Raw genomic sequence first — 13,545 nt, forward strand, 5'->3', positions numbered from 1 at the left:
CTGGGATTGAAAAACCAAAAAAATTTCAAAGTAATGGTGGCTGGTAGTGTATTCAATAATTTAATATCCTAAGAGACTTTCTAATTGGAGAATAGTCATGAAGCAAAAGGTAAACGACACTAACATACCAATTCTTTATAACCGCTTCCTCTCTTATGTTAAAGCTACAATTGGTGTTCCTTTGCATTGGCAAGCTGCAGAGAGGTTCCAGTCAAGCTTCCTAGATGCTCACACTTGTTTGTGTGATTTCTATAGTTTGTAAAATTCATGGTTTTACAGGTTCAGTATGGAAACTTCGTACTCGTTCTCGGTCCAGTAATAACTGAAATCTAAGCTTCAAATCTGGGTATTAATCATTGCCAATCAGTAAAAATAGGCATATCTGAAAATATAAGTTACAGTAAAAACTAAAACAAAATGCACTTGCCCAAAATACTATGTGTGTGTGTGTGTGCACATGCCCACATACACACCATGCACATGCTTTTATACATGTGCACAAACATACATGTATAAATTCACAATTTCTGGTAGTTAGGGATACTCTAAATTGGAATAAAGTTCACCAAAGATGTGATTTTAAGTGCAGTGTAGGGTATGTTTAGCTACAGGTTGCTACACATGGGGTTTATGCCACAATTGGTGTAAACCACAAATTCCAGGCTAAAAATTTTGTAAATTTGATGCTAAATTTAATTTTTACTTTTGTAAGAAAGTCTTTCTGTCTGTCTGTGTGCGCGCACACACACACGTGGTAAACATGTTAGTGTTTACTGTCCATTGTCCCTCACTTCAGTTTAGACAGAGCATGTCTATCAACTCCATTGTTATTATCTTAACATCTGGCTCTATGTTTGTGTTTGCTGGAAGATGATGTTGGAAAATCCCTCATTGATAACATCAAGCATTCAGCAAATATTGTGTGTGAGAAATTACAGAATGATATAGCAATGATGTATACCATTCAGGTTAAAATATTGTAAATTTATAGTGCAAACTTATCTGCTTCGAAGCCATGCATCTTGATACTTTGTATAGATTACAAATACTTTAGCTATGTCTGAGTTGGTCTCCTTCCTTGTAAAACACCTACATGCTCATATTATACTTCTAACATGTAATGATTAATTTTTTTTTTCAGAGTGGCACAAATTGACTATTGTGAAATACTTTTCACTCATAATGGCAATGAGAAGATAGTTCTAACATATTTAAATATAGTATAAGTTTAATATTTTTTTCTATTGACACATTTAGTAGAATTAAATATAAAATTATGAATGATGCTTTTTATTTTAAGGAATTTTGAATTTTATTCAAGAGATGGATGTTGATATTATTCTACAGGTTTGTGTTATTGTAGATATATCTAATATTGAAGCATGTCCCTATCTATAATATTTGTTATACTTACAGAAGGTCATACTAAAAGCCATGATTCTCCTCAAATACTTGAACTGATCCCGAGTGAACTGTCAGTGAAAAGTGGTGAAGCTGCTATGTTTAGTGTAAAGCACACAGGAGAGAAGGTGAAATGGTACCGAGGACGGAAAGAAGTTGAAGCAGGTAATTTATTGCATGAGACTGTCTTGGTGTTGCATTGCTTCTGTGATATTTATGTAACACTTGATGAAATGTAGCTTAACTCTTTAGTATTTAAACTGGCCAAATATTCTACTTGTTTTGTGTTGAAACCAGCCAGATCCAGTCTCTCACACTTATCTTACAATGTCATTCTAAAACTTAAACAATCACATCATCAAAATCTTGAAGCTATGAGATTAATTATGATTACTTCAAAACAATGTAAATAAATAAGCATCACATTTGACAGAGTAAACTGACTACTAATGGGTTATCCCTTGTTTTAGAGATTCTGAATAATGATCTTTACACACTGGTATGACTAGTTAAGAAGTTCTGTTAGCAACTAAATGGTTTCATATTCAATCTCACTATACAGCATCTTGGGCAAATGTCTGCTACAGTAGCCCCATGCCAATCAGTGGTATGCAGGCATTACTAATGAGATGCCAACTTTACTGGCGTAGTTGTGACTTGGATGCAAAACAATCACATTTTCAACGAGTCTTTTATGGCCAGCTTGCTCATGGTAAGTGTTGTTTCAGCATTACAGAAGTGATATAAAGACTTTCTGACAACATTGGGCTTGTAATGTTGTGGAGTGAAATTAAACTTTATATGAATCAGCTCCACAATTTAATATCAAATTACAGCAGTTGCATTTGAAAACACATATCACACATCTTCATCCCACATGAGACATCAATATTAGTTTTAATCACATCTACTCCAGGTTTCATGGTGCAGACGAGTTATTAGAAATATTTTGGAAATGTGTGGACTGGGAATTATTTTTTTTCCCCTGTATTCATTTGAGCAGTAATATTAGAAATTCTCACTAAACCCTTTTCTACAATAGAAATAAAAAGTAAAATAACAAAGCTTATGCAGAGTAAGTGTTGTTAAAGTTGAGTAAGGCTCTTTTAAGTAAAGCAATGATGATTGAATTCATATTTTTAGTTTGAAGTGTAATGCATCAATGAATGTGTGCTCGTGTAATCAAGCAAAGAATGTGGTGCTGGATTGGACACACTCTCAAAAGGTTTCAGAACCATTTTATCTGGCAATCCCTCTGGGGGAACCTATGAGGATAAAAGCCAAGGCAAGTCAAAGAATGTCTGGTGACATGACCTAGAAAATGAAGAATATTAAAATGGAATTGGGGTGCAATTGGAGAGAAAGAAAGAGGTGAGGAGAGGGGAATTATCAATGGCCTATGTCCCAGGGAGAGCCAAGGGCCTAAATGAGTGAGTAAGTTATGTATATTCCTAATTATTGAAGCCATGTCATCATTTAATATCCATGTTCCATGGGTTGAACAGTTTGATAGGCTCCAATGCGCCCAAAGACTGCATTGTGTTTTGGCATGGTTTCTAAGGTTAATTGCCCTTCCTAGTACCAACCACTTTACAGTATGTACTGGAGGATTTTTTCATGCTACCAACATTGTTGAAGTTGTCATACAGCTTGCTAGATTCTGAACCCTCTGTGTAGGGAGGAGGGCAGCTTTATGCTTGGAGAATAAGAATGAGAAAGGGTTGAAGTATGAGAGAAAAGGGCTGGAGCAGGAAAGTTTCTTCTGGTGGAGGAGCTTCATTACTACTCACATTTTAGAAGAGAGTGTGGGAGTGACCAGGGAGGAGCTAAAAATATCTTTTCACTTAAACAACAACACACATTATATTATACTTGCAAATAGAGATTAGATAAAATTGTTAAAACAGGGGTAGTTTTCTGCAGATAAATAGTTTGGTACATATTTAAACAATTGATTAGATTTTAGAATAGAGATCTCAACAATTGGATGTAATGTTATGTGCCAAGAACATATATTTCTTGCCAAGGATAATTGATTTTTAAATTAGAAAGACAATTAAAACATCTTTTCCAAAATTTCAGTTTTAATTGACTGACTGATATTAAAAGGAAACTTTGAACCCAATTTATTTATCATTAGGTTCTATGGTCAAAATGATATATTTAAGTCTTGTATTTGAATCTTTGTCAACAGCTGTTGGTAGAATAAGGTTTGTAGAGAAATCTGTAGATACTTGTTGTGACAGCATTGTAACAAGTAATGTCTAGTCTTATGGACAAAAAAATATGCAGAGCCCACAATGTGAGATTTTTCTCAGCATGTTTTTATGTCAGACATGGTCAGAACTCCTGCTGATGTCAAAGACAATAACATTGCATTTACTAAGAACCCCAGGTGATAGTTTCATAGGAAATAGATCTCCAATAGATATCAAGCTGTGGAAGTTTTACTAGCTGTCAATAAGACGCAAAATAATAAAGCAGGTGGTTGTTTATAAATATTTAAATAATTTTTTGATGGGCGATTGGCATGGTCAGAGAAGTTTTAGAGTTGAATGACATATTTGTGTGTTTTTGTAGATTTGTGTTGTTACAATATAAAAATTATTATATTTGATGAGAATTAAGCCAGGGAAGTTAGCACAGTGCTTGAGGTTGACCAGCATGGAACATTTTTGAGACTGGCTGTCATATTGGTTTGAAATGACTCAAGCAGTTTTCATTCATAGTGCCTATATGCATGTGAAGGGGAGACAGGATGAGAAAGATTTTGAGAGGGTTGTGCATGTGAATACTGAAACCAGAAACAAAGCAGGCAACATGTATGGTGATGTGACTTTACTTGCATGAATGCAGCTTATGAAGAATATGAATGTTTCCTTTATTGTGCAAGTTATTTTGTATATTTCTGAGTTTTTAATCTATTTATACTTGTATGTTCCTCATTTTTATTCATTTAATCCTTTGGTTACCATATTTTTGCTGAAATACACTGCCTTTATTCCAGTTAATTTTGTAAATAATGAAGAATTTAGTAAAATAACTTTGTCTTTATTAATCTGGTGTTTGGAATTTAAATAAACATGAAATTTTGATGGACAGTTTTAATTTAAATCACTTTCAAACAGCAATTTGCATCATAGACCCGGGGGCAGTCTCAGGTGGATTGGTATCAAAAGGTTTAATGCATCAGAACACTATTTTTGTATCAAAAACAGCACATTTTGATGGCTGCTTTTCTTTTTCTTTTGTTTCTTGCATGACTTTCTTGTTTATGAATGCTAAAATTATCAGGAAAATATGAATTGATTCAAAATTCTAATATTTGTTTATGAAATCTATTGTACTTTCTAAATTTATGTTTTTGAGAAAATAAAAGTTACTCCACTAAGAGCTAAATATCTTTTAATCATTCATTAGTGATTGAAATTGAACATTTAAGCATTATTGCTTGTTTCAGTCAATTTAATAACTACTTTGTTAGTCTATTAGTATTCTTGCAAATATTATGTGGGTTGGTTGATTTGGTTAAAAATTTGTTAAGCAAAAATATCTTAAGCTTTATGTTTTGATTTCAAATCTCATAAAGTAAAGTTTGTTTTCCATTCTTTGGGGGTTAATAACATAAATACCAAGCTCTGACGTTGATACAGTTGCCTATACCTATTCCTCAAATCTGAGGCAGTGTCTTTGTGAGAATTCAGTATTACTTTACAGCAAAGTTAGCTGGGCATTAGTCCTCTTAAAAGCACTTCTATTAATTTATTAGTCTAGCATATAAAAATGGTTTGCTGTATTCTCATTCCTGTAAATCTCAAAGTCTGATAATGGTGTTCTGCAGGATTGTCAAAGTGGGTCATATAGGATATCTTGCTGGCTTGTAGAATTAGTTCTGTACTTATGAACTTAGCCTCCTTTTACTAATGTTTATAAATTTTCTCTCATTACTATCATGTCTTTATCATTCAAGGTTCTTTCCCACTCTGTAAAGAGACTAATGAGCAAGCAAAGAAGTGGGATTCTTTGGTCAATCAAAGACATGGCTACCTCTATAATGTTGGTGTCACTCGGTATACATTGTAAAGTATGACATTGTCATGTTCGCAACAAAACTAAAAGATAGCTCTCTATTGTTGGTGCCTTGAAAAAAATATCCAGTACATATTGTAAAGTGGTTGGTTTTAGGAAAACCAGCCAAAAATGAAATGTGAGAAAGTTGAAACATCCCCGCTGATCTGTCTTTGATGACCGTACACCTGAGTATATGTTGACTCTGACTGTGATCTCTCGTAGTTTCCAGCATGGAAACTAGATGATGATGATTTGAAATTTTGATTTTGTATTAGTGGCCTATAAGTTAAGAAGCTTAGTTTGTAACCACATAGTTTCAGGTTCGATCCCACCACATGATATCTTGGACAATTGTTTTCAACCATAGCTTTGGTTTGACTAAATTTTTATCAGTGAAATTTTGTAGACAAAATGTCCATTTAGAAATATAACTACCAATGCAGGTGTGGCTGTGTGGTTGAGAAGCTTGCTTTCTAATCATGTGGTATTGGGCTCAGTCCAACTGTGTGTCACCTTGGGCAAGTATCTTCTTCTATTTAGCCCCGGGTTGTCCAAAGCCTTATGAGTGGATTTGGTAGATGGGAATTGAGAGAAGCTTGATGTGTGTGTGTGTGTGTGTGTGTACATATCCATGTCTTGATATCATGTGATGGTTTTAAATGAGCATCACTGTCACACAAGTGTTGTTGTTCATTTCCTCTTTCATGGGGAAATATTATCTTGTCTGTAAACAAATGAGGGTTGGCTAAAGGAAGAGCATCCAGTTGTAGAAATCTGCCTCAACAAATTCTGTCTGACCCATGCATGCATGGAAATACAGACTTTAAACAATGCTGACAGGAATGGTTAAATAAGTAAAGAGAAAAAAAAAGATATTTTGTTGCATTTTTTGTATCCTGGTTACTTCTCTTTAATCTAAGGTTATTAAAATTTTTGAGGTCAATAAAACTAACTAAAACTCTTGAAAGCTGTGCTCCTGTATGGCCACAGTCCACTGAATGAAACCAATAAAAGAATAATAGAACAATCTATGATTTCTGTCTTTCTAAGCTTCTTTTTTTTAAGTGTTGATTGAATATTATGAAAACTGACTTAAGACTGACATCTGTTTTGAGAAATTTTTGTTTTTTATTTTTAAAAGCAATAGTTTTCATCTTCTTTTGTGAGGTATTGCATTCTTATTTACTTATATATTTGTTGTGAATAATGGTATAAAGCAATATCAATGAGCAAGATGGATGAATATGTTAAACATCTGAACTGTCATGTTTTATGTTGTTTAACTGTCTTGTTTTATTGTATTATTTTTTAGTGAGATGTCATGTTTTAGGATAAAATAGTTTCTGTCTGACGCAGTATTTGTGTAGCTCTAGATATTAATGTGTTATGTATGGAGTGTATTGGGCTTGGAACAATGGATGGTATTATTGAAATAATTGTTTATTCTTTTAGTTTTACTTGTTTGTTTCCTGTCAGTCTTTGTTGCTAATATAGTTTTTTTTAATCAAAAAAAGGTAATCTTTTTGTCAACTTAATATCTGAGTGTATAGTATTACTTTCTTTCTCTTGTCAACTGTTTTGATTAAGCTTTACTGTCTGTGTGTATGTGTGTGTGTATATCTGTCTATGTATGTATGTTTTGCCTTTAGAACTATTTACTTATTGAATGTCTTCAAGTTTTCAATTTGTTCTGAATTCAAATCCATCCAAATTTGTCTTCTATTTGTGATTGATAAATAAAGTACCAAGCATGTATTGGAGTTCATTAAATTGCGTAAAGTCCTTTCACCACGAATTTGTAGTTCGCCTTTTGAACCATATAAAAACTCATTGTTCATCTTCAATTTGATCTGTGTATTTCTTTTTAAAGTAAACTTGTACCATTTTATTGTATATTATGTTTCTATTCTATACTCTATTGTAGATGATCGACTTATAATAGAAAATAAGCCTGGTTTTTGTGAATTTACAATTCAAAACACTCTACCAACTGATAGAGGATCCTATAATGTTGTTGTAACTAACAAATTGGGCAATGACAGTGCCATTGTTAAATTGGTTGTTGAAGGTAAGCATATAATCAATACTCAGAGAAAACATGGCATCTGAGCTGAGCTAGAACATCTAGAGAAGATGAAGGGAAAGTAGTGGACTTGATAGACTTGTATCAATAAATTAAATCAGTTATTTTACTTCAAAATTTTAGATGGGCTTTAATAATAACATCTTCATTTTTTTCTTTATCAAAGAGAAACTGTAGGAAACATTTTTTCAAATTTCACTGTTTTATTCAACACAAGAAATTTTGATAATATTCTAAAATGAAAGAAAAAAATGCATTCTTGTTTTATATTTTAACTGGAGTATTTTAAAAGAAAAAAGTGATTTACAAAAGTCACAAGTGTCATTTATCTATTTCTTTTTCCTGATTGATAGGCCTAAATTACTGGCTTAATTACTCTTCACAGACATTGCTTTTTAGTCTTGTGTGATAAATTTTAACCAGAAAACAAGTTTTATGTTTCCTGAGTAGCTTTTTGCTTTGTAATGAAATGCCATTGTGTTTTGCCCTGTTATGTTATGTTGTAGAAATATTTTTTACCCACCAATTTTAATGTCGTTTATGTTTTTCTGCAAGCTGCTGTTATTACACAATTTGTTATATATTATTTTGTTATTTAAATCATGCATTTATTTTACCTACTTCATTCTCTTCTTATTTGGACTGCTTTAATTGGCCACTGTTTAATATTGCACTTATTACTAGTTCATTATAACTCCTTACAAATAGCTCAGACAGTGATATTACAAATTTCTTCCCTCCTACAATCATATACAAAATTAATGATAAAATGTGAACTCTGTAGAAAATTTGTAGAGATAAACTTAAAATGATAACCTTGCACTGCTAACACAAAAGTAAGGCACAATAATTGACTTTAATATACTTTGTACTATGTTATGGTTGCAAAAAAAAATACTTTTTTCTTAGCTAGCAATTAAAATGTCAACTAATGATGACTGAACCTAAGTCAAAATGTTTGTGTATTGTTTCACTGTTGTTGATGTCTGTCCTACTTTTTTATAAAATGATGTTGAAATTTCAAAAAAGAAAAATCATAATTTTCTTTCCATTGTACAGATGCATCAATATTTGATCATTTAGATGTACAAATTTCTACTGCTAATTTCGAAGATTTTTACATTCTAAAAGAAGAAGTTGGTAGGTAAGTGTAAATATTTTTGATTTTAATATTCCTTTATCGAGGAGTGGACTGCATGAGACCTAGCTCATCATCAGGTGAGCTGTACTACTAAAAAAAATTCAAGGTAATTTTTCAATAGGCATGCCATTCAGAAATTCCCTCAGGCCAGTTTGCTCATGACTGGTTGAGAAGAACTGTCTTAAACTTATTGACAGAATTTGTTTCATTTAAACATTTTTGATTTGATAATTATAAAGCTGTTGTGTCTGTGGAGAGTAATTTTCTTTTTGTGCCTCATAATGTAACTCACTCACCGGTAAAATTAAAATAAGAAATAAGTGGAAATTTTACCGGTGAGTGTGTTACATTATAAGGCACAAAAAGAAAATGACTTTCCCCAGACACAACAGAATATGCTTCAACACATGAACGAATTATAAAGCTGTTACATTCTTATGAAATAATCTTTCTTGATCATTATCATCATTTAATGTCCACTTTTCCATACTTTCATGAAATGGAATTTGTTGTGGCAGATTTTCTAGAGCTGGATTCCCTTCTTGTTGCCAATCTTTACCTGCTTCCAAATACCTTATGGCCAGACATGTTTTCATGGGAGATTGGAAATGAAGGCCATAACTTACATGAAAGTGACACTTGTTTATAACTTATGTGAAATCAAAGCAAGTAGACAGTAACATGCACTCATTTATTTTTGTCTACCAAATTCACTTGCACGACATTGGTTGGCCCAGAGTTATAGTGGCAGACACTTACCCAAAATGCCACACAGTAGGACTGAACTCAAAGTGGTTCCAAAGTGAGTTTCTTAACCACAGCCATGCCTCCACATGATTTGCAGGGGAAGAGAAAAAGAAAAGAAAGTCATCCTCGAATGTTTGTTTCAGTTTATAGATAGCTTAAGTATTAAGTCTTACTCAGTGTTGCTGACTTTATTTATCTTCAAATTCTGTTTATATGGGGCTTGTCTAAGTATGATACAAATTTCTTTTATGTTGCAAGAGTCCAGAATACTTTAATGTTATCTTCTATAAAATTCTCTTTATCTTAACATGTACTTGAGTGTTATACTTAACTATGAAATGAAATTGAAGACATAATCGGAGATCTTTAACTTTATGAAGAAAGGTTTTAAGTGTTATGGTTTAAAAAGCTTTAACTATGAAATAAAATCACTGACATAATTGAAACTCTGAACATAATGAAACAATATTCTGAAGATTAATAAATTTATTCATTAGATCAGAAATAAGAACATATCAAAATGTAAAATTTCCATGGATCTTGCCAGTATTTATAAATTAAATAACTTTTAATAAACCATATGAATGAACATTTTTGAAATATATAATTATTTATTTTAACTTCTTTGATATACTCATATTCTGTACTTTAAGTGGCCGTTTTGGAGTTGTTCACAAGTGTATTGAGAAATCATCAAACCGGCTTTGGGCTGCAAAAGTTATCAAATGTAAAGAGAAAAAGAAAGCTGAATTTCGCAATGAGATTGAGATAATGAAAAATTTAACTCATCCAAAAGTCCTAAGGCTTTGGGATGCTTATGAATCTCCCACTGGATTTGTAATTGTCACTGAATTGTAAGTATTTGAGTTTATTATTTTTCTTGTTCTATGGTTTATCATTTTTCTTGTTCTACGGTTTATTTAACCTATTTGATACCAACCCATCCAAGACCACCCTTGCTTCCATGATACAAACTTCCTGTTTCAAAGTTATCTAAATTAAAACTTGCAATCAACATTTCACGTTAATTTATGTTCCTAATATCAACTTAATTAATGATAGTTATTTTACTAAATACTTCATTATTTCCCAAATTAATTGGAAAAAGGCTGTGCATTTCAATAGAAATATGGGAACAAAAGGGTTGATAATTTAATTTGCTAATTTAATAAAATTTTCTATTTGCTTTTTCTAGTTTCAATTCCTGTTTCAATGGGTTCTATCCATGTATTCCAGAAAGGAATATTTTAAAAGCAGGAAATTAAACAAAATACTGACTCTTACTTAGCTTACTTCTTTCACACAAACACACACATACACACAAAAAAGTTCATGTGCATTACATCTTTATTTTCTTCTATGTGCAGCATTAAATCCAATTGTTTCAACTCTGTAGTATATCACATGTGGAATATATTGTACAAAAATTAGATTTTAATTAACTACATAACTTTTACTGAGAAAATACGTCTTCTAATTAAAAGATCTCACCTACCCTATTAAGTATTTTCCTACAAGACTATTATTTCATGAAAACTAATTTCCTTGTAAATGCTTTATCAATACACTGTTCTTAGAGCATGATGTTGCTATGATTTTCAAAGGGTACAATATCACCCGTTTCTCTCTGTGGAATATACAGCTTGTTTTATAAGCCATGTAAATTTTTAAATAACTACCATTGAAAAGAATTTTCCTTATCAAAGTTTATTAAAATTAGCAGAATTCAGGAATGTAATATAAATATTAAATTGAAAATCAGTGTTCTATAAAAGGCAATAGCAATGTTGATTGCATAAACTAATAATGCAATATTACCTTAGAAAATTCTAATTAGTCCTTGCATTTTGAGTTAAACACGTCTTTACAAAGACCTTAAAGAATAAAAGATGAACTTAAGTTTTCATTCTGTTAACATGTTAAATTTTTGGATTTGACATGTCAACATAATGAGCATATAATCTATATATATATATAGCTCTCTCATTCTTTGATTTTTGTAAAAGAATTTTTAACCTTAACTATCAGGACTAATTAAATTCTTTTTATGGTAGCTTTTCTATATCTTTAATATATAATTTTATCTACTTTGCTATTGTCTTCTATAACACACTGATTTTTCTACATATTTCACAAATGTTCCAAGAAAGCTACAATATCCTTATAAACATTAAAAATCTTATTGAAAAGATGTTTGGAATCTTTTTCAATTCTAGTAATTGTCATTTATAAGGATTTTCTTATGTGTAACTACTTTAAAAAGTTTCAAAACAAAAAATTGTAACTTTTTTAGTTGCTTCAAGAACTGGTTAGATTTTATCTTCCTCAGACATTAATAGTTTGTTTATAATAACTTGTAATGTAGAATGGATTTCTTGAAATCACTTATTTCATCAAAAATATGTTAGACACAAGGATGGCTGTGTTTAAGACATCCACTTCCCATTCATGTGGTTTCAGGTTTGATCTCAGTATGCTGCATCTTGGGTGTTCTATATAGCTCCAGGCTGACCAAAGCCTTATGAGTGGATTTAGTAGGTGAAAATCTGAAGAAGCCTATTCTATACATACATGCGTATTAATGTGTGTGTGTGTACATTTGCCCTTCTCTGAAAATTACTCAGTTATGACTGGTGATGTTGCTATCACCCATTGGTTTTGCACCTTCAAAACATGGAATATTATATATCCTTTACTTGAGAAACAGGTAAGGATTAGTGACAGGGAGGCAGTCCACTTGTGAAATTTTTGATAATGTAGTCATGAAACCCATGCTTACTTGGAAAATCAGGTGTAAAACAAACGAACATATTGATTTGTTATTGTTAGTAAGTAGCTTCAAAGGGTCATTCATGGTCGAGGTTTTGTAATTAATAATTCATCTCCAGTACTTTATCTCTGCTTTAGTCTACCTCCTTGTAAAGAGATACAACACTAATGATGGCAGCCGAAGAATTGTGTATGACAGGTGTTTCATTAACTTTCTGCAGATCCTCTCAATGCTAAATCTATGATAGACTGGAGCTGTTATCAAAGATGGGAGTTATCTTTCATTTTTTTTTTTTAACGACTTAAAAACTCCTTAGGTTTCTCCACTTCTCTTCTACTGTTAGGTCCAATAAGTTCACCTTCACTACCTCAAACCCATCTCACATGGCAATCTGTCAGTACCTCAAACCCATTTCTCACTTTATAGTTGTGTTGATTAATTTGAATTATGGGAAAAATAATGAAACTTTATTATTATTGCAGTAGTACAATAAACATTATTGTGTTAGGTAAAAGATAACATTTGTAATAATAAAACGTAAACAAGAGCACCTAGAGAGCGCAAACCTTCTTCAGTATTTTTTCTATATATCATCTAATATCCTCTCTATTAACTTGTCATTAACGTCAAAATTTTGTGTCTACTTTCCATGTTTGTATGAGTTAGACAGTGTGTGTTCTTGGTGCAAGTTACTGCCTTCACAGATGGGTTAGAGGACCATGTCTCACTTAAATGTTTTAGCTTTGCTTTGGTTCTTTGCCTGGCTACCCTTTTAATTACCAACTACTTTATAAGTGTATTGGGTGCATATTATTGTGACATTAGCATATTTAAATCTATGATAGACCAGAGTTGTTATCAAAAATGGGAGGTATCTTATATCCTTCACTAAAGGTTCCACTCGACACTATATTGTCTCTATTCACTTGTCAGCCATTTTATAGATTATGCTGAGTACATTTTATGGCACCAGCTCTAGTGAGGTTGCCTTGCATTATGCACAGCTTAACAGAGTTCCTCCCTACTCTATGATATGCTTGTTCACTCAAAGTAATGTACCTGTGAAGATGAGTAGTAAAGGAAGCGATAAGAAGAATCAGGATGTGGAGGAGCTGATGGTTGCAAGTTTGTGATTGTAAAAAGAAAGTGCAGGGGAGTGACTGTGATGGACAGATGACAACTAATTCTTTTACTCTATTTTATGTCATTGATAAATATATTTTTTTTGATTGAAGCAAGATTCTTTAAAGATATGTTTTGTACACCAATGTGTACAAAATGTGTATATGAATGTGGAATGGCACTGGCTGTAATGGTTGGTCTCAGAGAGAC

At 32.1% G+C, this 13,545-nt stretch overlaps 1 protein-coding gene across 6 annotated transcripts in view; it reads left to right on the forward strand.

The window, feature by feature from the left end:
• The window catches only part of LOC115229261 (myosin light chain kinase, smooth muscle), a 137,444-nt gene that overhangs the window by 103,010 nt on the left and 20,889 nt on the right, over positions 1-13,545 (forward strand). For 5 of the 6 annotated variants that reach the window (XM_036515486.1, XM_029799653.2, XM_029799666.2 and 2 more), the window contains 4 exons: positions 1,417-1,566; positions 7,397-7,540; positions 8,615-8,699; positions 10,097-10,297. In XM_036515486.1, coding sequence (XP_036371379.1) covers positions 1,417-1,566; positions 7,397-7,540; positions 8,615-8,699; positions 10,097-10,297 — 580 coding nt within the window. The remainder of the gene's footprint in view (positions 1-1,416; positions 1,567-7,396; positions 7,541-8,614; positions 8,700-10,096; positions 10,298-13,545) is intronic. The other variant, XM_029799649.2, reaches the window with a different exon arrangement.

This window comes from Octopus sinensis, linkage group LG2 (genome assembly GCF_006345805.1).
Source record: "Octopus sinensis linkage group LG2, ASM634580v1, whole genome shotgun sequence".
NCBI classification, from domain to species: Eukaryota; Metazoa; Mollusca; class Cephalopoda; order Octopoda; family Octopodidae; genus Octopus; species Octopus sinensis.